Here is a 27,424-nt window from a genome sequence, read left to right as displayed (position 1 = left end):
TAACTAGAAATTATGTGTAATTGCTTCCCTAGAAATATGACACTGATTGGCCAGATAGTGGCGCTGTAATTAAGACCCAAAAATGCAATTTTGAAAAGACTACTTGCATCATAAGTCTGATTGACCTGAAATTTTGAGAGGAGTCCGCCTCTAGGGATCCTCTGTGGAGTTGCTTCCAGTGCAGGCTCCACTCTTAAGTCAGCTCCACTGTCAGCACAGGAAATAACCAACATTCCTCCAAAATTATAATAAAGTATTGACAGGAATTTAAAGGTGGTCTGCCTTCACATCGGTTGCTAAGGCTGCAAAACCCAAAAGGCTAGCTATGCAAGGCAGTTCGGCAGTATTAGACAAGGATGTGCTGAGCCCCCAATGTGTTCAAAACATAATAGTAGAGTAAGCTTAGACTCCAAGTGTCTGCAGTCCTTCTCAGGTAGAGTGCCCAGACCACCTGCCAAAACTGGTGCCTATATGTTGAACTCAAAGAAGGATATAGAAGGCTTTAGACATTGTAAAACAACTTGGTTGTAATTTCATCTCTGCATTATTATGTCAGACCTCTTCAGTCAACAGTCAGCATATGGACTTGTTGATGGAGAGGAAATCTTCGCCATGTTTCTCAGCACTCGCCATGATGCAGGTGAAAAACCATCTAAATATCTTCAAATAACACTAGCACTTCTCAGCACCGCAGTCACATGAGGCGGGGTTTACACAAAGCTGACACCAACCAACAGCTATTCAAACTTATATCATTCATGGCTGCTGAGATCAGACCCTGCTCCTCCCTTCAGCAAAACTGAGACTGCTACAACTACCATCCTACAGCTGCTGAGTGCAGCAGCTGGTGATCAAGAACATTAGCATGCCCCAAGGTCAGAACCAAAACCTTGGCTTTGTTTTAAATGTAGGGAGACTTGCCATATTGCCAGACAAACAAAAAAGTTGATAATATGGGTCAGTCTATTCCTGAAATTTCAGTAGAAGATCTTTTAAATGCACTAGTGGGATCAAAGCACACTGCCACATTGACTGTTGATGGTTATTAATGACCTTGCCTCCTTGCCTCAGGCTCTCGGGTAACAACAGTGTCAGATTTCACAGGCTCTCTCTGCCTTCCCAGTCAATCCAGCCATTGCAAAACCTTCTGGATATAGAAGGTGCAGTTTGCCAAGCTGGGCCTTACCTGGGATACATAGAGTTAAACATCTTCTTCCCATTAGAAATTGCTGGGAAAGCTGAGGAAATGTGCACTCTAGCACTTATTGTACCTGATTGTAGAGCAAACCGATATGTATATACCAATCCACGTAACATTGTCAGTTTTACTGTTAGCATCTGCTGAGAGTCAAGACAGTGACACAGAAGAAGCCTCTCAAATTGCCACAATAACTGCCTTGTGCAGTAACATCAGCTGACCTGATTTGGCCTGCTTCCTTCCTTGGACCTCACTGATTCCCCTGTCTGAAAAGTAGAAAAAGAGAATCACTGAGAAACTCTATTCTGTGTCAGAAGATTTGGACTATGGACACACCACAGTTGTAAATCATAATATACGGCTCCTAAGTAATAGCCAAGATGTATTCACCCTTCAGATAAAGAGGTTGTTGGGAACTGTGTGATGCCATTTAATCTGTGAATCTGAAATGTTGTTCTCTTACCTCATTGTGGTTGTAACAAAAGAATGGCACAATCAGGCTGTGCGTTGATTATCACAAGCTGAATAACCAGACAATCAAAGATATGTACACCTTACCAAACACAAAATGGTTTTCAGTCATGAATTTGAAGTTGTGATATTATCAGGTTGAAGTTGAGGACACAAGACGGCATTTGTAACACCAATGGGGTTCTGGGAATTTAATCGCATGCCCCAGGGGTGACCAATGCTCCCAGCACGTTTCAACATGTAATGGAGAAGTGCATGGGGAGCCTCAAAGAAGTTCTAGTGTTCTTAGATGACCTAATTGTCTTCTCTAGCACCCTTGAAGAGCACAAAGCATGAAAGCTGAAAGGAAACTCTCCCCTGAGAAGTGTCATTTTTTCAAAACATCCGTCAAATACCTTGGCCACATTGTGTGAGTAAGGAGTGGAGAAATAGCCACTTGCATAACCTGGTGTGAAATCCAACAACATTAAAGAGCTGAAGTCGTGTCTGGGGTTTGCAGTGTATTATAGGCAATTCATTTGAGATTATGCTAAGATAGCAAGGCCCCTGAATGAGCTAACGGCAGGTTAGGGTAGTGTGGGGTAATGACCGAGACCCCATTCACCCTGTAACAAGTCAATGTACCATCAAAATGATTTTGAAGTTGTTGTAAGATAAAAATACTACATAATTTTGCTTTAATTAAACATAATCAACCCCCCCAATTCTGTATTGATGAGTGAAATAAAAAGTATAATATGCATAATGACAAGACATCAAACTACTGTCATATTTTTTAATTATAATACAAATCTCCTCAGACCACCATTTCTAACATCATCATACTCTGTCTTGTGACTCTCAGTTTAGCGAGGTTTGCGGTGTTGCCACAGTATTTCACCATCTTTGCACACCCTATCTCCAAGGCTAAAATACAGCCAGGCACAGTCAGCCATAGTCAGTATTCAGTCTTCATGTGAAATGTAAAGGGCTGCAGTGGCTCACTTTCAATAAGCTACGTCACAGACCCATAGTACTCACATGACATTGACAGGCGGAACGAGAAGTAGTGCCTATAACCGGGTATAATTAGACCATCCTGGTGAAAGCAAGTTATTTATTCTAAACTCACACTCACTCCAAATTACTGAGTTTACATAGTGAACCTTTTATAAGAGGATCAATCCTAGAGCAGGAAACGTTTGGATCAGAAATATCGATACTTTATTATCGACCCGCACATCACTATAACTTATTAACAATTGGTCCAATCATCCTGCACACTGGTCGGCTAACCTCCTTACGGTTTTAAATTAAACTGGAGTTGGAAGGAGATGAATTCAGACATACTAACCATTTATATTCTTCATCCTTCATTCATTTATTGCCTAAAATATTTTTGAATTTGTTAACAGTGGTAATGAATGAGATACTTACTGACTGCAGTAAGAAGACAAACTTTGTTTAAATACCTACCATTTATTCCACTTGTTAATTAAAAAGACAGAGAGGGGATCTCTGAGAAGGAGGAATGAGACAGCAAAAGAGGAGACAGGGTAGATGGTGTGACAGATTGAGTTTGGGTGAGACAGGAACAAAGATGCTGATGATAAAAAGAGAGAGACAGAGAGAGATGGAGATGATGCAGGCAGGCAGGATATTACATAACTGTCTGTCAGACCAGGAGAGAAGAAGGGAGGAAAGGAGGGAGCAGAAGAAGGAGTGATGGAAGGATAAATGGAGGAGAGGACAGGCAGTGACGCAGTCTGAGAAGGAAGAGAAACCACCCCTGACTCCTCCTCTGTGTGAACCTGATCAAGATGACAGAATTACAGCCAGATTCATTTCAGAAGCGTGTGTGTGTGTAGATCAAACCCAGCTGAGCTTGCGTTGCAGTATGAAGTTCCACAAAAAGCAACATGAAAAGACAGTTTCCCACATGCCAACTACAACTTTGGTAATTAGGTTCAAATGAGTCTTACCAGTGACACAATTTCTCTTGACTGTTCCTCTATATTTAAAACTCCAATACTGCTCCAGCACGTGTACTATAGACTCTATTCACTATATTTCCCACGACAACAAAGGTGACAGCATCATGTTCATTTGTCATCCTACTTCTGAGAGGGATCTAAGCTAGCTGCTAGCCAAAATGTTTGACAATTAGACAATTACAGCAACAATATTGCAGGCATAATGTGAAGAGGTCCAACTGTTGAGGCGCAATTTACAATTTGCACCCTCCTCCTAAAGATAAGGAACACTTGAGGGTATGGCTGAAGGAGCTAAACCTGAAGTGCTCACCCAAGTGCCCATATCTGTGTTCCTATTTACGATGCCCCGGTAAAGAAGTCATGTCAGGTGCTGAACAGGTTCTCAGATTCATTAATAAATGTATTAATTAGAAACAAGCTGTTAACAAAATACAAAGAATTTTGCATGATTACCATTGCCACCCCCTATATTTCATATTTAAGATGGTGCAAGATATTATGAGCTCCTCCATTTAATAGCTCACATTATTCCTGTAGGTAATATATATTGCAGCTGCTAGTAGGCTAGCTAGCTGCAACTCATTCAGATATTGATACTGACCTTCACTAGAGTGAATCCTGATGACCCTGATGAAGCTGCGTCTGAATTTATTGCATGGTGACCTTGCTAAAAGGTTTGGTCTTTCTCACTCCATAAGGTGATTTCACGCTTCCCCCGCTTCATGAAGAAGTCACCCCAGGGGAACATCTCTGTGTTACCGGAGTCTGCGTTAGACTTTATTCCACAGAGATTTATTATAAGTTCTTCAAAGGAGACCTGATAAAGTCACATCTTTAGTAAATTGAAATAACAATCAATGCATTATGCAAGAAGTGTTCAAGTATTCATCTAAATAGATGGAGGAAATGTTGTTTTATAATTTGCTACTTTGCTACTAATCATACTTATAATAAATTATTACTTTGTGAACTCTTTGCGATACAGATCAGAAGCGTTAAAGTGCTGCACAAACTTGCGTCAGTCACCGGAGTTTGATTTCCCCACGTTGGTCGATGGTGATGATGCAGGATCAATCGCCAAAGCTGTCCAATCAACAAGTTACCTGTACGTCTGTGTAACGTCATGGTTACTTCTCTGGTCCGTTTGTAAAACTGCAGTGTGAACATGAACTGGAACCAGAACTAAAATGCAACAGCGCATCATTTTTTTCACTTGATCCGGACAAAATTAACCGAACTACAGGTGTGAAAGCACCCTAAGACTCACAGCCCCTCTATAGTGCGGGCCCCAGTGTGGCTACACTGTCTGCACTGTCCATACCTACACCCTTGAAGCCATACATTGTATATAAATATGGACATAACAAGATTGGAGCCAGGGCCTTCCAAAGAATAAACATTTAGAGTGGGTCAATCCAATAAAAAACTGAGAAAGTTGTATTTAGATAAGGCTGGAACACGAGAAAATACAACAGATCAGGGAGAGACAAATCCCGGCTGAGAGAATCAGAAGAGTTCTTAAGGTGAATGTTGACATCACGACTTATTTTTTCACACATTTTTGACTCCACTGAAGATTGGAATTAGGGTTAGTTATTACTGTAGGGATTGATTTTTACGATTAAAAAAAATCAAATTCCAAGCTGGAGAAGATGAATGAAAAGATGACTGGTCTGTATATGTGAACAAGTAGTCATTTGTCATTTTGATGTGTATTTTTGTTTACACTGCTTTTGTGCTTGTGTACTGAGGACAGTATGTGATATTTAAGAGATTACAAACAAACCCAACAAATCAAATGGAAGCCATAATCTCAGATAATCCAACTGCTGGTCAGTCATCTGACTAGCTAGCTTCATCAGCCTGCAACTCGGACAGTCATACAGTCAGTCAACTAACCACTTACACTGACATTCAGTTTGCTCAAGTCAAGCATTGTTTTGTGTGGTCCACAAGTGTTCTTCATTTTCAAATAGTTCGGACTTTCTGGTGTGCTGGAGATTCCTAAGGCCTCTTTTATTTTACAGTAGTTTTGCCAAAGAGCTTTAGTGGATTCAGCTTGGCAGCTCAACCAAGTGTTTGATTGTGACTTTTATGTTGAGTCTATATAGGTATAGAGAATAGGCAGCACAAGGTATATATAATGAATTAATGGGTTTCTTTACTTCAAGTGCACCTGCAAGCCATTGCACCACCCTAACATGTAGCTGGCAAATGATTGGCCTCTATAATTAGATAAGTCCAGCCCAAAACTATCCACCATGGCGACCACACAATCTGCCAAACTGTATTGCTCTGAATTGGCTCAAAAGCCAGAAACTGTTCCACAGTCTTACCTTGCTTGCTAACACATCTAGAGATAAATGTTAACTGATCAGCATGAGGTAGGTCAGGAGTTGAATCTACACTGTCGGAGAAATATTTCGCATCACAAAGCTCTTCTCCAGTTGGGCTTATTGCCAGTTTTTTCTCCCACTAACTCAATGAACTCTTCACAGTTTAATGTCAACAAAATCCCCAAACACTTTCAGTTTTTTAATGATTATTTCCTCTAAATGCCAGTCCTGTTTCTCCTAAAACCTTGATAACTGCCACAACACAGTCATATAACATCCCTCCAATATTGCCTCACATATAAGGTTTGCTTTATGGCTGAGTCAGTTGCCCCAGACTAGCTCAACCTCTGTATCAGTGTTAGCATGTTGAACATACTGTCTGAGCTACTCTTGTGTTCAGAAATATTGTGCAGATGTTTCCAGAGACAAAAACGCTTGCACACAGTCTCTTGCCAATGCAGGGTAGTTAGCTTCTCTGTTGCTGACACAAAGAGACCCCTTTTTAAATGAGAATTGTTTTTATTTTGTCAGTGGATATATTTCGCACAGGATCCATGAGGGTCTCACACTAAAGTAGTCTTTGTCTCTTTGTACCTCGGATGTACTGCATTCAGGTCAGGTATATTTTCAACTGCTGGTGTTCAATCCAGTGTTTATTGTTTTTCCAAACTAATAATTGTCTCGTGTGGTCTGTTAAACAGTACATGTATCCAGTTCAGTGCCTCACATTGCTATTTTCATCAAAATTATTGACTATACATAGTTGTGTTTTTGTACAGCCGCTGTAGACTATGCACATGCGCATTGCAAATGTAGTTTGGCAGTTTGGTACTCTTGTGTGAACTTGGGCCAGCAGTGCATGGAGGCATGAGCGTCCAGGTCGTCTACAGGAGGCAGTGCTCTAGCACCGCTGCTAACAGTAATACTGTCACCTTCCACTTGTTTTTTGGTGAATAATTTCTAAATAGTAATAATGTAATAGTAATAGAAATAGTTAGAAATAGTTTTGACCATGCTATTGACATTTGAGCTACATATATTGCATGATTTAAATAGCTAATTTACTTCAATTAACATAAATGTGCTAAAAATTTAATTTTTGCTATTTTTAAAATATTGTAATATTGATTTTTCTTGTGGTGTTAGTATGTAGTGATGTCATTTGGGTTTCAAAAAACATTAGTTTTTATATGTTTTTCTCTGTCTTGGTCTTACCTTGGGTCCATATTGGAATTACATATTTTAGTCCTTGGATTTATTGCAGTCTCACAACTCCATCAAAAAATCGAGTCAAAGTATCTGTATTTACGGCAACAAGTGAAGGCCGCAGAAGCCCTGCTGCCTTCAGATTCAGGGGGAAAAGGCTTTTCTTGCTGCCTCCTGATTGGCTGCGCCTGTTGAGAAGGGGGCGAGGCTTGTGTGTGAGCGCTCGCTGGCACCAGTCTGCTCTGCAAGCAGCGAAAGGTGGAGAGATTTTCACCATCACACACTGTGACTGTTACACATATACACACACGCACACACACTCACACATATACACAGTCAGCGAAAGAAACGGGACGCATAGAAACGGTGAGTAGAGGGAGTGTTTCTCAATTTATATCTGATTTACGATGTGTCATCGTCGTTGTTTATCCTAGCGCTGCGTCATCCTCTCGCGCGTTGCTGAAAGATGAAATTAATGAAATATTTATGACAGTTATCTGTATTTAGGTCTCGCGCTGCAGTGGCATGGACATGGGCCTATTTTTAGCTAGTTATATGGCGGACTGGCAATTTGACAATGCTGTGCACGGTGTTTCCCATCACAATGGCAGAGGAGAGTGGGCGTGTGATGGGGGGGATCTCTGTCTCTCTCGCAGAGGTCTGTGGATTCGTGTCTCTTTGTTATGGTGGTGCCGCAGTCGGGATGGTACACCCTCCTGCTGAAAAATCACTAGGCTGTAGTATTCCTATAATGTTCCTGCATTCTCACTCATGCTACTCAGTAATCATTAAAGACTGTATAGTGTGTCGTTGCATCTAATGGTATTTCAGACTCTTACCTGTAACCTTTATAATATTCCTATATGGGACTACAGTAACCAATATCCTGCTATTTTTAGTGCTATTTGTCTACTTGTTTTCTACAGGAGTTTTTATTCTCAAAGGCAGTCATCTGCAGTTACAGCACCTAAACAGTTCCCAGTTTTTAGTAAGAGTCTGATGGTCTATAGGGACTAAGCCTGGCTGTTATACAATAATACCCATCCACACATACACACTCTATACACAGCTACATACACACACAAACACACACACTGCATCCTCTGTCTCTGTGTGGATTAGTACACATTGTTCTATCTATGCGCATGTCTTTCTCTTCAGGCTGTTTCCGTTTTCGGTCTTCAGTCTATTTGACATATGAAATTGAACGTGGGATGTTTGAGGATCATAAATGCCTTGTAAACTCATGAATAAATGGACTAGCCGCAGCACAGACACGCTGTTAGGAATACTATCAGAGTAGGAACATCTTAATTCTCCCCTTCAATTTCCCTTAAAGTAGAAGTGGCTCTATAATTTGAGTAAACATCATAGTTTCAGTTCTGCATCTGCTTTTTGCATCACTTTAACAAAGTTACATGATGTTCAAAGCCAAGACATATTCTGTACAGTAATTCAGCATGACATGTTTCTTTAGAAAGTTTTCTAGAAAATAATTTGGGATAATTGTCTGTTGGTAGTCAGTGCTTAGTGTTGACGGACCTGATGTTCCTGCACGGTTGAAGAGGTTGGTCATTTTTCTGAATGTCTTTGTGTGTTTGTGGTTGTTGGGCACTTTCTGCCATTCCAGCTCTGCCTACCTGTCACCTTGTTACAGTCTGTCTCTCACTCTGTCACTCATATGTCACACTGTATTTAATCAAAAGAGCCTTTTGAGATTTGATTATTTATTTTGTGACATAACTACTTGGAATAGACCAGGAATAAACCGTGTTAGATGGTTGGAAATTAAAATTTAGCACGTCATATCTGGTGATAGATTAATATAATTTTAGCCATTTTCTATTTAAAAACTCACTCAATAGCAAGTTATTCTTTAATATAATATATATATTATTATATCTAATGCTATATGTTCTTATTTTTGGGAGTGATGAAGTAGGTAGTAGAACAGGTTGACTACTTGAGTGAACTCACTATCGCTTCCATTTATATTTATTTATTGGGGAAAATTGTATGCCATTTTTGACAAAATTAAGGCTATGACTGACTATTAATTTCATAATGGATTTATAATCAAATAATAATTTTGTCTGTAAAGGCCAGGAAATAGAAAACAATGCCCTTCATCTTCAAACTTGCTTATTATTTCCAGCAGACACTCCAAAAAATCCATGAATATTCAACACACCATAATATAACTGAGAGAAGAGAAGTCAGCAAATCCTCACATCTGAGAAACTTGAACCAGAGAATATTTTGCCATTTTCTTGTAGAATGATAGTCGATTATCAAAGTAGTACAAAAAGTCAACAAGTCCCCACCTGGCTTGGAACAAGGGATGTCACAGTATCTTAAAAGATTTTTCGGCAGATACCCCCGAAAGCATCAATATTCTGAGCCCCAAATACAAATTTTCCAACTAATTCAGTTTGCGTTCACTCAGGAAAAACTAAAACGGTCCAGAAATTGTAAACAATTGTTAACCATGTGGTTAACAGTTAGCAGTTTTTTTTTTTTACTTTCACACAATACTGCTCAACAGATCGCTGCAATCAATTCTCTTTCATTTTATCACTGAATAGTTTTAACATATCAGGGTTATTATGCACCTTCTCTAATAACTGAGAAGTTTTCTCTTTAGCCCAAATATTTAGGAGGCATCTCACCAACATTTTGGTAGCAAACGCGCTTCTAGTTCACCAGCCACCAAAACATTTTTCTTAACCAATGAAATTACACATACAATAGTATGCTTCCTATTACTGGTTCAGAAATTAACCACTCCAGAGTTCACTTGACCACCCCTTTGAAGTGGACCAGAGAGCAGTTGTTTGGAAACCTTGCAACCTATGCAACAAAAGTCCATACGGCCATTAGAGCAGAGATGTCCCACAGACTCCAGATTTGGAAAAGCACAATATGTAAGATAACCCTCTGTAAGAAAGTAGAGTTGTTCAAGACGTTATGTACTGAAACTTTATACTATACCTTTGGCCTTGGAGAAAATGTTTTCAAGGGATTCACAACAGTGGAGATAATGAATGCATGTTAATGGTAGATATCAGACCCATTTTCATTGCTGGTGAATGGACACAAAGCCATATACATTAAAAGTATGGGGATGTTTTTTATTTTTTAGGTATGTGAAACAAAATAGTTTAATGCTTTTTGGTATTGAAAGGCCAGATTTGTTTCTAAATCATCTGTGAAACCATATATTAATCACCCTATAATGAAGAGTGCCCAATTTCTATTTACTACTTTCTGTGTTAACCGTACCCCTCTGGAAAGACAGACAGTCAAAAATAGAAACAATAATTAGTAATCGAAAGACAGATGGAAAGAAAGAAAGAAAAAAGAGAGGAAGATAAGTAAGAGACTGATGTAGTAATAAATGGATGGAGAAACACTTGGGAACAAACAATTTACAAAAATTGGCAGGTTCTAATAGGAAGATGGACTTAAAATGTGTGCAAAAGTAGAAAAGGGTTAATTTCTTTTATTGCCAAAATAATAAGATTTGTAAAGGGAAAAAATATTTTAGAATACTATTAGAATACGTAAGAAAGAATAAAAGAAAATGCTAGTCGGGCTAGATTGTGTTTATCATAATGTTAACCATGCTAGAAATAAGTATTTTCAATGACATCCTATACATGGTTAAGCTTGTGTGTTCAGACTGATCGTGATGCACATCAAGTCAATCTCTAGATCTAACTAGATGTGAATGGAAGCAAAATTTTACCTGGGTGGAGTTCTTGGTAAGTTTTGAGATCAGCTCACAAGTAGAGGCTGGTTTTAGGAAATTGAATGCAATTTCTGCGGTCCTGTTTGCAGTGAAATACACATTTTAAGGAACTGGAAGGCAGAATATAAGGTGAATGAGCAAAGGCCTTACAGGTGAACACCTCAGATCTTGAGTGTATGGCAGGATAACAGCCTGCATGGTTTGGCAATGCAGCTCCTTTGGTATCTTTGAATGTTTAAACCATAGATAGCATGATTAAAAAGATAAAACCGATGATGCCAAAGAGTACATGCAGGAAGCCAGATGGATTATCAGAGATGTTCTAATGCATGGCTGTTGTGATGATGATGCCATAAATTCTGTTTTAGGGATTGGTGGAATTACATACAATCCCTACACGATTACCAGCCATGCAGGCAGGAAATCAGAATAGTGGTGATCTAAACATTTTTAGTCCATTTGCCAGGCAGTCGGCCACTCAGAGTTACTTATTTCCCCAGTGAAACAGACAGTAAACCAGCCATCCAGCAGACTGACCCTTCACTGTGGAAGTTATTTTAAAACTCTCAGCTTACTTTTATAGGCAACATATAGGCTCTCCAGTTATTCAGTAAATCATCAAGTCAGCCAGGTAGAGGAAGTACAGTAGTTGTGATCTAATAGTGGTGTATTGACCCAGGTAATCTTTAAGTCCTTCTAGATTCTGAAACTTAAAGTTATACAGACTGACAGGTAACTCGTTTATTTCGGTTGTTTTAAGCCCTTCAACTATCGACCTATGTTGTCATTTTCTGGGTGAGGACAGACTGACAGAACTGTAGAATGTTGTAGAAACTTGTTGCTCTGTCCAAAGCCCTCAAAATGTCTCTAAAGTCGTCAGTCCACGATGCAGATGAACAAGAAAAACTTGAGAATCCAATAATTCTTTGGATGGTTGGACGTGGTTATTGTCTGTCACTCGATCTCTTAAAATCCACTGAAGAAAATTCTGAAGTGATCTCTGGTTCTTTGCTGTTCAAAATCTTATTCTAGGCTTTCCGTCATGTGCTGTGATGATCCAGTACTGAGCTTGATGCCTTCAGATCTGTAACCACGATCTGCCTTCTGCTTATCCTATATATTCTTTCTTCATGTTGTCTTTGGGTGTAATTGTGAGTGTGTGTTGGTGGATGTGCTGGATTGTGTGTTGGGGTCAGGATATGTCCATGTTTGATCCTTCCACTTCTCCTTTTTCGTCCGTCTCTCTGCTGCTGACTCATAGTCATGATGTCTACACCCGTTAATTATTTTACCATGAAATGATCATTTTAAATTATTCATGTTCAATATCAATTAGATATCCTATATTTCAACCATCACATCATGTTTTAATACCAAATCATCTTTCTTTTAATCATTACTCATTTCATTGCTTAGAGCATTGTTAAGCTCTGTATTAAAGCAGGTTTAACTGCCATTTTTGATGAACGTTCTTTCTCAAACAGAGAATGGGGGTGTGGTTAATAGTCGGACGTAATACATTACCATGACAACCAAAAACTGACCGGCTGGAGTGTTCACTAACGATATGCTTTGTTAACATCACTACACTGTAAAGTTTAGTACACTTTACTGTTTGGCAGGAGTAGCCATTACTTACCCGTGACAGAAACTAATGTGCGAGTATCAGCTGTTATCAATAATACAGTCGATGGTCCTGTCATGCACTGCAGTCGATGGTCCTGTCATGCACTGCAGTCGATGGTCCTGTCATGCACTGCACATGATAACTCCCACTACGTTTGTACGTGGTGCGCTTACTTTACCGCGGGGGTATGGTGGGTGCCTCGGCCGATGCTTTGGTAAAACGGGCGTCAGTAAAATGCATGTTGCAGACTGTAAATAAGATGGTGGCAGGTGAAAGTGCGACTCGTTTTCTGTCATCTGTCCTCCAACACCACACGCACAGATGCCATAATGAAAATGAACAGCACACTAAACCAAGAGGAGGAAACTAAAAAATAAATGAAGATAGCCTGTTAGGTAACTTTCTGCAATAACTATGCTAGCTAACTACACCTGGCTTAACGAAGTTAACTTAGCTAATTAAACTAGAAAGACAAACCAACAATCAGACACAGAGAGACATACCTACTGTAAGTTATAAGTAAATTACATGATAAATTGGTTAGCTAGCTCACAATGATATTTATCGGTTTGATGCTCTGACTTAACGAGGCGTGACAGCGCGCAAGCTTGGACAATGACGTATGACTTATGGAATTACTATAGTCATACGTCACAACCCCGTTTTAACAACTAAGCAACCTTTGCAACTTTGAGCACAAAACTAAGCTATTTGTCAAAAAATATTTTGCAAACTATGTGGGTAATCAACATTGTAAGGAAATGACTGTAAGGAAATACACTGGAGGGGGGCTTTAAGCAGATGGAAAGTACTTTACACCCAGTTGTTATCAAAAGCATAATGGCTCCAGCTTTCTCCTTTGCGACCTGATAAAAAGATTCGTGGGGATCTCAACTTACTTGACAAGATCAATTATAAGATCACTTGGATTTATTAATAGTTTCACTTTTGAAATAATGCTAAAATCACAAATCTGTTATCATAAAATACTGTGGTAGGTTTGTTTGCTTTCCAATCACGAGTGAACTGCACCAGATTCCACTTGGAAGCCTACCGAGACTCACCCGTTCTCAGTACAGTTGTGTTGTCCGCACAAGAGGTCGATTGACAGAGAAACGTGTCAGTATCCAGATACAAACATTATGACCTTAAAAGCCCAAATTTGGTGTCCTCTCGCCTATCAGAGTCTGTGGATTTCCAATACACTATAGCTTCCTTTTGGGTGGCATGTTTTCTCTCCATTTTCTTTTCTAGTGATATACTCAACCCCTCAGTAAGCATGTCTGATTTAAGAATAAACATTCACTTTGTTAGACCCAAAGCAGGAGAATGTCTTAATGACAGGATAACCAAACGAAGGATAAAATATATGGTGTGGAAAAAATTTATCATATATATTAATGCAGGAAGTGCCATTACATCATATTTTCTTTTTAAAACATGATTTGTGACATCTGGCATTAGTTTGCATAATTAGTCAATGCCAAAATAATACAAAAGCGTTGTAGGACATTTTAGCTTGTATGCTGAGTGTGTATAAGCAATTGTTTACTAACACATTGGCCAAAGCAGCTTCGTAAGGTCATAATATGCCAGATGCTGTGTTTTCAGCTAGTGGATAAAAAATCAATGCAGCTTTAAGGGTTCGATCTAAAAATTGTTGGCCCATATGTGCATGCATTTTTTCTTACACAACAGATGTTAAGTGTTACACAGACACTGAACACAAGTGTCTTTTGACTTTAACAACCCTTTATTGTTCAAGTACTGGGTCCATCATCTTAAACCTTTTCCAGTACCAATTTAAATAAATATATTATATAAGAGCTAGATGCATTGGAACTTACACTGTGGGATTAAGAGTAACAATGTTGCTGCCAATGACTGAGATAACGAGAGATAGCATCAATGTCAAGCTAATTGTCTCACCCCCTGCCTAGTAATGAAGACACAGTGGGAAAACTTCTCACTGATACAATATTGTCTTTTGAGTCCGTGAGCATTGTGAAGTTGGCCTCATACTGTGCTGTTGAGAATATGGGTGCAATCTGTTGCACCAGTTACTCTTGAGAATCCGTCTGCAATAATAGTTTTTTTATTCATTATTGATGAGAGAATTATGTAAGCTATGAGCTATCTGTTAGAAGCCATTTTATTGCCACAGTGGGATTTATTGGCCTGAAACCACTGCAGACATCTGTAATGATAAAATAAATCACTGATGGATAAATGAAAGCAGAAAACAGTCTGTAGGAGCTTCATCCTGTAAACACGCTACCATGTTATCAGTTAACTAAGAAATAACAGATTCTATCTGTGGTGTAGTGTGTTATCTTCATTGCTTCCTAAATGTAAACAGTGTGGACATGTTATACAGCTTAAACTTGAACCTGCTCTGGCTTGCAGCTGTGGATATTATGGTAATTTTGAACAGGCAAATCTTGCTTTGTTAGACATACCCTGGCATTAACAGAAACCTCGTCACTGACTGACAAACCACAAAACTCTGCTATTTCATTCTTTCTGACCACCGGAGGCAGTGCTTAACACTGAGTATTGTCCGTCTCATCATGCACGTGCAGGTCGAGTATTTTATATCAACAAAGTCACATGTGACCTGGGATGACACATGGCGTAGCGTATAAAAGCTCATGTCATTGTGAAAAACGTCCCTTGATCGCAGGTAATCCATGAATGCAAGTTGAATTGAAGGGAGAAGATTGCCAACTTGCTTTTGCCACCGCATGGTTGGAGCTACGGTTTTGTTCTCCAAGTTCTCCAAGAGATTAGATGATCGCGGCTACGGTCCTACCTCCCAGCTGTTAGACTTGTTTACGCCGGTACTCCAAGTACAAGTTACAATAAAATAAGTTAAAACAAGTTGCTCTTTTGAGGGTAGTCTGTTTACTGGTCTCCTTTAAAGTGTACTGTTGCTGTATTACATGTTTCCTGTTAGTGGTAGACAGCACTACTTAGTTGTAGTTAATGAATTGCTCCTTGATGAGGGCTTTCATTTGTTAAAGCGTGTGAACGTTACCTCCTCAAGCCTCAGGAAGTGCGGCAAGTGTTGAAGCCAATATGGTGGAGTGGCCAAACTGTGGAATTACAACTTCCGGGTCAGATGCACGCTGGTCCCAAAATCCTCTTTACCATAGACATAGACTGTAAAAGAAGCGCGCTGTAAAACAGTGGATAAGATCTTGGGAGAATCGCACTGAATCATCAGTCACTTGCATTAAATAATTTTATCCCCGTTCAAGTTAGCAGATGGCTAAACATGAAGTTACCCAGCTCGGCTTGTTGAAGTAGTTCTCTATGGGCCACACGATGCGGAAGTTACGCGGTAGATCCGCGTAGTTTTGTACAGTCGAAGTTGAATTTTTTCGGCTTCACGTGCCACTAAGCAGCTTTTATAGGAATGAAACGCTGTGTCCAGTTCTCCAGTTTTATGCATCCTTGGTGTAAACACAGTCAGAGGTAGTAATGAGATGAAAAAATGAAAAGATACAATTTTTTGTACTGATCCTGTACTGTTCTCATTTTACCTCCATTGTTTTGTCTCCTTCACTGGCTCATTCACAGAGCTTTCTCTCATCTCCTCTGTGCAGTCTCGATTTTTATTCATCATCTCTCACTTTGAAATAACAACACAACAAACATGGAGACACATTTGACAGACTTGTGTAGTTCGTCATCGGGATGGTTGAATAAGCTGACGGTCTACATCTTTCTGTCGTATATCTGCTATGTGTAAATGTTTTTGTGCATGTATGTGTGCGTTGTGTGTGTGTGTGTGTGTGAGAGAGATAGGTTGACGGTGTGTTGTCAGCAGTAATCTAAACTGATGCACGTCAGAGACATACTGTGCGTATATATATGTGTGTGTGTGTGTTGGAGTGTGTGTGCCAGTCAAGTAGGAGACAGAGAGGAGCTGCTGTGTTACCATGGCGACTGTCTGGGCAGCCATGACAGGATTTTGTTGACACGTCTGAGAAATGTGAAAGCTTAGTATTAGAAGATATCATTAAGAACCGCTGATGCTCTGATCTGCATTTCTTTGCATTGGATGTTATCTTGGATTTGATGATTATTTAATCAGCTACAGTCCGGCCCGCTACTCTGCACTGGGTGGCGTAAGAATAATATTGAGCGGACTTTGATTTGTGTTGGTTATTATTTTCTCAAATTGAAAGATTCTCACTACAAGCCAAGTTCAAATGACACTGCTGGATTTATATGTTTGATAGTAAGTGAAATGAAATGTGTGAGAGGCGTCATTATATAGTCCAGCTTCAGGTCACCACCTCACCACTTGTGTGGCCAATTTCTCCAAATTGTTTGTACGTATAGGACAGAGTTTTATTGTAGTTGCGCCATTCTCCTGTCAAGTTTATTTTTATACATCACAACTTTGGTGTGGGAAGTGGCAAACACCTCTTTCAGGTCCGTTTTGTGCGTATGCCACGGTTATAAATGTAGACCCCTGCAAAGCATTCATAGTGTTGCACTCATAGACTGTGTAAAACTGTGTTGAAGCCTCGAGTTTGCCTATTTGGCTCGTTTTTTGGAACCAGTTGAGACTGGACATGACCATATTTGGATGAGAGGATGGAGCTAGCTAGCTTGGTTAGTATCGTGCATCTGTAGTTCATGTTAACTGAGATATGAAGTGAGATACTGAGTTTGGCTTGCAAAAAACAGGCTTAGCACTAAATGTACGTACCAGAAAAGAGTAACAGCCAACTCCTTAGAGTATCTTTTAGTGCAACTGAACACTGAACAAAACATTTTAGGGCTGCTAGATAACGTTAGAGGACCAAAAACCAAAGCTCCTTTCAGAATCAGAATCAGGAAGAGCTTTATTGCCTGGTAGTTTTTTCACATGTACAAGGAATTTACTTTGGGGACCAGCTGCCAGACATAAACCTATATTAATAATAATTAAAAATTGATGGATTTTATTTATTTACATCCTAAACCTTCATAAAATCAAGTTACACTTTTTCTTACAAAGAAAAGAGATAATGTCTCTATCTTTAAGCTATAATTAGTTTAGTTGTTTTTGGTTATATTTTATTCAGGTTTGCAGCTAGCTTTTGCTCACCGCTACAGCAGATAAACAGTTGATTTATTTGCTGAGATTTTTTTCAGTAATGGCAATTTTCCGCTGTGCTGCTCAGTAATCACTTTCCTTCTGCCTAAAGTAACACGATAGGCTATTTGAGAACGTAAGGTTTAGATAAACTTTTTACCATCTTTTGGTGACATTCACAATGCTGTCAGACCAATGCTGTTCCAATACTAATACATGAATCTGATGAAAAGTAAGCTATCTGATAATCTTCATGACGGAGAGATTTACTTGTGATTTACTACATGATTATCCCTACAAATTACACAATATGACTACATTTTTTTCATTGTCACTGTGTCACTGGTGATTAGGGATGCACCGAATGATCGGCCACCGAAATTAATCGGCCGAAAATAGCAAACAAAGCACTTCCGTGTTCTGCCCCATATGTCAAAAGACTGATTAAATTGTACTGAACAATTACGTTGACATGTCGGCAGTGTGGAAGCATTTTAAAGTGTCAGAGAAAGACGCAAAAATGGCCGTTTGCTGACACTGTTCTGCTGAATTGTCTCCTAGCAAACTCACACCATCTGTGGCTGACTTCTTAGAAACGGCAACAAATGGTCTGACCCACTTTGAGTGTTTCTGTCACTCGTTTCTGAGAAGGCGATTAAGCTAGCCGCACCTAAATTTGGAGTGCACACGTATTCAAGCCTTTATGGTAAATCCACTGGTAGGTAGGTTGGCCACTTTATGCTTTCAGTTTCTCTCTTTACAAAGACAAGTGTTGCAGTATGACAGTCCTACCTGAAGAAGCTGTGAAGTCTTCATGTTACGTGATACGAGAACCATATAAAACATTATTTATCAAATTGGGATGGACTTCATGACTGTAGCGCGAGGATACACATGTGATGTTTTCAAAATAAGGTATCTATACAGTATGGAAATAAGATTAATTGGATTATATTCACAGAAAGTATAAAACATATTACATGTGTCCATTAAAAGTAAATGGTCTTGTAAGCCAAAAAAAAAATAGAGGAAGAATACCCAGGATCGCTACAAATTTGATGTGGGAATTTGGTTTCCACATCAAATTCGTAGCGATCCTCTCCCTCCATTATCTTGGGTATTCTTCCTCTATTTATTTTTGGCTGACAAGACCACAGAAACACTCACTGTTATTCTCTCTCCCACCCACTCTCTCTCTCTCACTCTGTTCCCCTGGCTTGGTGCCTCTCTATCTCTCTTTAACTGTGTGCGAACCCTCCACTGAGCTGGACAGCAAAACTGAAAGCTGCAGTGACTTGAGATGTGCTGTGTAACTGAAAATGATGCTAAAGCAGTGCATCCCTGTTTGTTAGGCCACGCGGCTGGTTGCAGAATCATTTTATCATGATTACACTAAGCTGAAACAGTCAGCTTTACATCCTCAATAAAATCAAAACAAAAATTCTATGTTGACTGGCGCTAACGTTTAAAGAGCAAAATTTATTGTGGATAATAGTTAGAAATATCATTATATGTTGTGGCAACATGTTTTCTGAACTAACCAGAGATTTATGGTTTTGAAATAATCTGTATTGCATTTTCTGCGACCAACACTCCTATGAATGGAGGAAGAAGCAGCTCCCCAGGGCCACTAACCTCTCCATTCACTGTTACATCATTTGCACAGACTAGGATATTGTACTGTGACTCATCACTGAGCTGAACTGACCTGCAGCTCAGCTGTAAAGCTTACTTGTATGATGTATCATACTTTGGAGCAAAAACAGCTGTGTTGTGCCGAGGGAAGATATTAACTTATGCTGTGTGTTAAGCCAGATTTTTATTTCGTATTGCTGTTTTAGTTAATTCAGTAATGACTATCTTCAGACAGATCAGTCAGTGCTTATTGACAAATTGAGGTCTATTGTACCTTTGCAGACAGGCTGCTCTTAACTAATTGCCCCTACTGGGATTAATAAAGTTGATTGAATTGATTGAACGTCACCTCGAGGGTACTTGATAGTGGTGTCGACAGCCCTCTGGTCATAAGGCCATTTGTCCAGACTGTGAGCATTCACTATTATTAACAAGACAGTGGTGAATAGACAGTAAATACATATTCACATTGGCAAGAAACACTCACATTAACAGATTTGAGTAATTTAATGGCATTCACCAATTTTTTCGTGCTTAGAATTTTCTCTATGGTATGACTGACATTTACAAGCCGTCCAGACTTCTCGTATCATTCATGTACAAAATAGTATGCATTTTTTCACAGGGCAAAAAACACCAATTTAACTTGACATTGTAATGATGTAATCTGAATAAATTTGGAGTTCAAAAATGATCCGGTAAGATGAGTGCCAATTTACTGAGAGGTTTATTAGCTTTTATGAGTTTAATGGCATATTTCGGCAGGTCTACCTTCACCTACTGCTGGCTAGAATATTTTATTGTCTTATTTTTCCGTGACTGAAAAGTCTCCTTGACCGCCTCTCATATCATTCATGTACCACTTTGCTTAAGAAACATATTTTATGTTAAGCGTCCTTGGGTTTGTGAAAGGCACTATATAAATCAAAGTTATAATTATTATTATTATTATTTTCTGTCACAGTATGGTGCTGCTCTGATGACACAGTTTCGCACATAGATGGGTACCAATGATCTTCTGAGTGGTTTTAAACACCCGCTGCAGAGCCCACCTGTCCTGGGCCATGCACATCCCATCCCCTGTCGCCACATCAGTTTGTGAAGTTTCCTTAAGAAATACAGCTGTTTCTGAGCTTTCTTCACCAGCGTGGACATGTGAGATGACCTTAGCAGGTTCTCTGCGATGCTGATTCCCAAGAACCTGAAACTGTTCACCTGTTCCACCTCAGCTCCACTGATGTAGACAAGAGTGTGTGTCTTTGTCTCCTTTAAACTAAATCAATGATCATCTCCTTGGTTTTGCTGACTTTAGCAATAGGTTGTTCTCTGTGCACCACTCGAGTTCCTGCCAATATGAAGTCAGTGCAGTGCTCCCTTGGCTGCTATGTAACGCCAGCTAAATCGGTAACAAAGTACACGTTAATGTTAGCTGTATGCCATTACTACTTACTGGTCCAGGGTTGAGAACATCAGGTACAAGTTAAACTGGTGTACAACCCTGTTCACATACTGTACATCCTGATACTAGTTAAATTACAGTATATATTTCAGTTCAGAGTCTCTTATTAAAGAGAAGAAGGTGGTGACCAGGAGGAGCTGTGGTTAGTAAAGTAAATTAGGGAAGCTAGCTAGTCCTTTTAAGCTAAGGAGTTTCTTTTAGACTTCAATTTGCAAATTAAATGCATAGTAATTATCCAGAAATCACAAGATGCAGCGATAATCGCTTTTTAATCGCATCGCAGCCACCTGAATCATAATCGAATCGAATCATGAGGTGACCAGAGATTCCCACCCCTACTGAGCATGTAAGTGTTGTTTTCCTCGAGGTGTGTGAGGGCTGAGTGGAGCGTAGAGAAGATGGAATATATATATATGACTATATGACTCCTTTTAATTTATATTACGTAAACTCATCAGAAAATTAGCTGATATGTAAATGTTCTTCCACAAACCTATTTGATGTATTTTGGTGCTGAATGCTCTCTGAGGTCTAATATTTAGCCAGTATTACATGTTTGTTTTCCTGAGCTGAGTTTATCTTGGAAGTTTTCATATATTTCCTGTAACATTTTTTTCCCTGTACACACATACAACTATGGGCTACCACAAAAGCTATTTTTCAGAAAACAATGTTGCAATTTTTTTTAGTTTATGACAAAATAATAACAGAAAATCCTGCCTGTACTGATTTATGTACAGTACATCGAGGTTACAGGAGGGTATGCAAAAATATCCACCAAATCTCTCCTGTATTTTGGTGGTACAGCAATGTGTTTGATTTCCTCCTTTCCTTCTTTCCTGGCCTTTGAATGTGTGTGTATGCTTGCGTGAGAGCTGTCAGTTTTCTGGAGGATGAGATGATTATGTAGCAGACGGTTGAGTTCAGAGAGGGAGAGGTGGTGGATGCTGGAGCAGGGGATTGTGGGTGCACAGTTTTTAATCCCTCGGAGTGCAACAGCTGTCATCATCATCATCATCTCTCTCTTTCTTTCTCACACACAAACACACACACACACACAAAGATTTTTATTTCCCCAGTTACATCATAATGCATCTAGTAATATTGATTTTATACACTTATTAGGTCAAAGTTGATCAAAGTTCTCTGTGAAGGTACTGCACCAATCCACCGATTACAAGGATTCCTTTGAAATTATTTGATTTTGGTCTAAAAATATGGTTTTAAATCTTGGTTTGACCTTAGTGTTGACACAGACTTAGTCCATAATGTTGCACTTTATCACAGCTGCACACAGACGGTATGGACTGACACAGCACGGCTTGAAACAGCACAACTCAAGGAGGCTTGAACAAAAGCTGGTTTATTGAACAATATTTCAAAAACACAAGGTGGGTATCTTAGTCGGAGAGTAGCACTGGTCTAGGTACACTAGGAACAGGGCTGGAACTCACTAGTCACTGGGAGCCAGATGATGTGGCGGCTAACACAAGGACTGAGTGGTTATTTATGCACAAAGACATGGGAGACAATGAGGCGCAGGTGGACCACAGTAGGGCGGGGCAGGTGATCACACAGACAGCGAGGCAGACGGGGCCTGGAACGAAACACAATGTGAGTAATAGAAAACCAAAACAGAGGGGGAAATATAAATGACAAAAACATGACCTTATCTGCCAGAGCTGGGCATGATGCACCTGAAGCCTTAGTAGTACTAGTGCGCATATTATTTTCTTAATTGATCAATTGTTCTACAAAAAGCTCAGAAAATACAGACTCTAAAGCCCATGGTGAAAGTCATTAAATTGCTTGTTTTGTCTGACCAGAAGTCAATAACCTAAACATATAAAATTAAATTTTATATTAAAATTAGTTAAGACCACTAAGTCTTCACATTTGACTTGCTGGAACCTGAGAATTATCACCAGTTTTGCTCAAACAACTTCTGAGAGAAATATCTGGTTCTTGAGCTGCTAAATGCTCTACTATATCCAGGGGAGGAAGGGAAAGATAATATACATATAAGTGAACACACAGTATATACTGTACCTTGTCACACACACACATTACAAATGAACAGACTTCTTGTCACTAGACAGAAAAGTAGTGTACATTTGGTTTATCTGAGGTTTTTCATTGAACAGCTGTGTGCTACTGATGTAAGAAGAACAGAACTACAATATAGGGCTGGAAATGCACTATAATAGGTCACTTTTAACACTACTCACTACATTCTGTATGGGCTACAATTTCAGTTTCCTAAAGGAGTGGAATAATCCCTGATAATGGTCAACCATGAGGTCACTTTTGCTATACAAAGCTCTTCCTGGTCCTTTTTTGTGTGATATTATGTGAGGGCTGTTTCCCATTCGCTTGCAGTGCTCTTTATTCCTTTCTTGTAGGAGGTCTGGTAGAGTCCTCAAAAATATCTCATAAATCTAAATTCAAGGTCAGACAAAGTTTCAGCATTAGTAAAAACAGCCTGTCCAAGAGATCAGTCTTTTAATATATATTTTCCAGTGTATGCGTGAAGTCTAGCGTGGGCCATCCTTTGGTTCTTTGCACAACGAGATCTGGCCATGTGAGAGACCAGTGGTTGTTCTCTCTCTCCCTCTCTCCCAGACTGCCTTTCAGATTTTGTGGTTGTCATGGTTTTAGTGTTTAGTTTTGTTACTGCCTGTTTTATTTTGAAAGTTTGCTGCTTCGTGTGTCTTGTCTCATTTGACCTGCCTTTGAGTGCCTGTTTATTTTCTGGCCAATATTGTCTAATGTGTTCCACCTGTGTCTCATTATTCGACCCTCTCTTGTGTATTTGTGAAATCAGGTTGAAATGTACACATTGCAGTTCTTATCACCTGCGACCGTACGGATACAGATACAGACTCACTTGTGTCCACATGATGTGTCTCTGCACACACCATGTGGTCACTCAGTAATCCCCTACCCAGACTGTCTGCACTATATTGTGTTAAATGCTGTAGTATGTTGGTCATGTTAAATAAAATGTACATTAATGTAACTGCTTTGGGCCCAATTCTTAATAGAAACATTTATATTTTGATAATGCACCAGGTTAGCGTGTTCCTTGTGCAATTTACAGCATCAGTTCTCTGAGAATTTCTTTCATATTCAAGCAAAATACATAAGGTAACTGAAATATCATGAATCAGGAAATCAGTGGCGATACCCAACTCTAGTGTGTAATGAAAGGCCGACTAGGTGAGACAAAGAACACCAGTTCCAGGCCACTGAATGTTCTGGCTTATGAAATCTCTCCAATGGAGCGCTAAGTATTGCAGAGGTAGGAAGCCTCTATTTAGGATTGGTTCATTTTGTACTGGAGTGATTATTGAGTGCATCATGAGTGTGTGTGTGTGTGTGTGTGTGTGTGACAGAGAGAGAGAGAGCTTTGTGATTATAAGACTTTATAAGAAGAGAAACCAGAATTCATAGTGAAATGTCATTCATAGCTGTGATAGAGTAATAGAGAGAAAACAGAAAACAAGAAGAAGTAGAAACTCTAAGTGAAAGTGTGTGTGTGTGTGTGTGTGTGTGTGTGTGTGAGGTGTCCGCTGTACTGTGTCCTTTCGCTAAAACAATGGCCTACAGTTCCACTCAAGGCCTGCTAACACTCTACTGTATGTCCTCGTACTGGCTACTGTGTGTGTGTGTGTGTGTGTGTGTGTGTGTGGTAAAGTTGCAAGACAATGACAGCTTGTTTGCTGGGAGGGTGGATGGACGGATAAACAGAGGACAGGAAGAAAGAAGAGTTTGTTCAGTGGTCATGCTGTTTTTAGTGTTGGGACACTGTTTATATTTTACATTTGTAGCATTTGTAGTGAAGAATGAATCCAGCTTATACTATTCTGTTTCAGTCTTTGTTTGTGATGTCTTTGTTTTTTTATTTCAGTAGATACATTTACATTTACGTTGGTTTAGCTACCCAGTTCTTCATTTGTACTTTTCTATCTTGTGAACACGAAACACATCACTACTTGTGTGGCACGTACTGGGTACTTAGAACAGCAAATGTAATATATTGTGTTACTAGCTGCTGGTTTATTCGCTACTGTGTTGCAGTTGTCAGTGACAGAGAAGAAAATAATTGACATTTGAAACTTTTCATTCTTAAATACTATACAATCCACTTACTTTGGAAATGATTTTCCACTGAGACTCATTCAGTCTCAAACAACAGACCCAGCCACCTGCTGTATTAGTGTTTAGTTGTTTAGTTGTCATGTTCTTCAAAGGTGTCATTTATATCTTAGGCTTTGCCATAAGGTTTTGTGAGCTCAGACAATCTGTGTCAAGCTTTCTCGGATTTATTCTAAAGCATCACATGAGCAGAGCCAGACCGCCAAGCTAAAAGTGCTTATTGCTGCAATAAATGGTTCATACCTTGAAGCGTGTCTGGACGAATGATTCATAATGGTGTGTAAACTGCACAGATAAAATTCCTGACTTCATTATCCTGACTTCATTATCATCAGTATAGATAACGTCGACACTCATATTACACCAATAAGAATTCTATAGCTCTATGTTCTTTTTTAAAATGTAATTAGACTAATTTTTATTCTGCTTCATCAGCAGAAACAACCTTAACGGCAACACACACTTGCAGCGTATGATGCACATCAAAACGTGTGTTTTCCATGTCAGTCTACGCACTGGTCAATGCGGGCAGCAGCAAGTCAGTGTGCGAGGATCCATTAACGTCCTGTTTTCCAGCATCAACTCTCCTGAAAAGCAGCAATCGTATCACATTCACTTATCTCATCAGAAGTCATTGATTTCTATGACTCATTTATGAGTACTTTTTTAGGAAAACAAACGTGAAGAAATAATTTTATGGATACTTAATGGATGTATGTTTGCCTTATTGCATTACTTATTTAGAAGAATAGTTTATTTACCTTTGTAATTACCACTACATGCAGAAGTACCTCATTCATGTAACACAAGGAATGTGAAGACAGTAGAAAAAGGGAAACACAACAAACTTGTTAATATTTTTATTTTTCCTTTTTCAACTGTCACTTTCAATTTTGCCTTTGAAAACTTGTTAAACATAATTTTTTTGTTGAGTTTTAATTCAATTTCAATGGTTATTGTTGCTTTGGCTCTAATTACTAACATTAATTAATCTTAGAAAATCATTTCACATTCAAGCAAGTCCCACCAAACTGAATTAAGAGAGAGAAAAGAAAGTAAAACAGTGAAAACAGAGATGCACAGGAAAGAAAAAGCATGACAAGGTGCAACATGTGCCAGTTTCTTTATCTGTTCTTGGGGCATTTTTATTATCAGGCTGCATCTGCAATAACATCACTGCTCACCTGAAATAACAGGCTTTTAGAAGGTGTGAAGTGGTCGGTTACATAAAAATAAGAAAAAATAAGTTACAGGTTATTTATGACACACAGGCAGAATGACTGTCAGACAACCTGTGAAGTGGAGTGGATAAAGGAGAAAACAGTAAGCGTGGCTGATTTTGCCTTTATTGAAGATAGTACAGCTGAAGATAGACAGGAAAAGCGCGGGAGAGAGGGGAAGACATGCAGTAAATGAGCCGCCGGTCTACTGTGGTACATTGCGTGTGATCTACCGAGTGAGCTAACCGATGCCCCAGCAAAGATTAATAAAGGCAATCACACCTGTCTCTCCTTTTCTCTCCAGTAACAGGACTATGGACCTGAGCCTGCGAGATGCTCTGGGTGGAGGTGGAGTCTCAGGTGGGGCCCCTGCTGAGTCCCTGCTGAAGAGAGACTTTGCAGCCACGCTGGAGAAGGACAGCTTTGATGACAAGGTGGGAGAGACAGTCACCAAGAGCGACTACCGACCCTTACTGGATGGAAAGGACACCAAGAGCGGTAAGTCGCCACGAGCGTTTAAGCTAAGACGTGGAGAGGGAGTGATGCTTTTCCCTAATGTGATGTGGATCCCTGTAGGGAATCAGTCTTTTCCCAAAGAGGCGAGACCTGAGTGGGCTGCTAGGCATTTGTAAAAATCACTGGGCTTGAATTTAAGTTGTTCAGGTGAAATTGGCCTCTGGTTTTAAGGTGGTAAACAAGCTGAAGAAGACAATTTTGCTGCAATGTGTGTGTTCCCTGCACTCTGAAAGGCCCATACCAAATAACTTCTCTCTGCTTACACGTTCCATTAGTGCCCCTGATTCCCAAAGCATGCGGTCATACCATATCAAGATAGATATCCTGCTTATGAGTAGTTCTGATTGGACAGACACAGTCACTGCATCACTGCCTTCCTTCCAAAATGTCCTATTCAACTAAAACACTCTGTTGTGGAGTGCATAGTAACCTCTTTGCTACTAACACTAATTGTTGTAGTTGTTCACGAGCTCCTGGGATCGCCACACAGCTGAAACTATTAATATCCCAATTTGACCCATTTCTGGCAGAACACATTAAAACATATGGTCTTGTACTCATCAGCAACAATATAATGTTGATCAGTTAACATTTATCTTTACATTTGTTAACAAGCAAGGTAAGATTGGCTTTTGAGCCAATTCAGATCCACACAGGACAAAGTTTGACTGACAGCAGTCCAGAGGTGGCACAGTATTTTGATTTACTGCAATCCTACATTCAGCTGAATGTAGGATTAGTTTTTCGGAACTCTGTTATTCATATAGACTTAACATTAAAGT

General features: G+C 39.5%; 1 protein-coding gene across 4 annotated transcripts in view; it reads left to right on the top strand.

Moving 5' to 3' along the window:
* The first annotated feature begins 7,396 nt into the window (after positions 1-7,396).
* The window catches only part of map4l (microtubule associated protein 4 like), a 100,134-nt gene continuing 80,106 nt past the window's right edge, over positions 7,397-27,424 (top strand). For all 4 annotated transcript variants that reach the window (XM_038718837.1, XM_038718839.1, XM_038718838.1 and 1 more), the window contains exons 1-2: positions 7,397-7,550; positions 26,431-26,624. In XM_038718837.1, coding sequence (XP_038574765.1) covers positions 26,441-26,624 — 184 coding nt within the window. In that variant the 5' untranslated portion in view covers positions 7,397-7,550; positions 26,431-26,440. The remainder of the gene's footprint in view (positions 7,551-26,430; positions 26,625-27,424) is intronic.

Source organism: Micropterus salmoides, unplaced genomic scaffold (genome assembly GCF_014851395.1).
Source record: "Micropterus salmoides isolate LMB-PRFRI ecotype aquatic unplaced genomic scaffold, ASM1485139v1 Ms_hic_scaffold_14, whole genome shotgun sequence".
In the NCBI taxonomy this organism is placed as follows: Eukaryota; Metazoa; Chordata; class Actinopteri; order Centrarchiformes; family Centrarchidae; genus Micropterus; species Micropterus salmoides.
The sequence above is the reverse complement of the archived record's forward strand: the minus strand, read 5'-3'. Positions and strand labels throughout refer to the sequence as shown.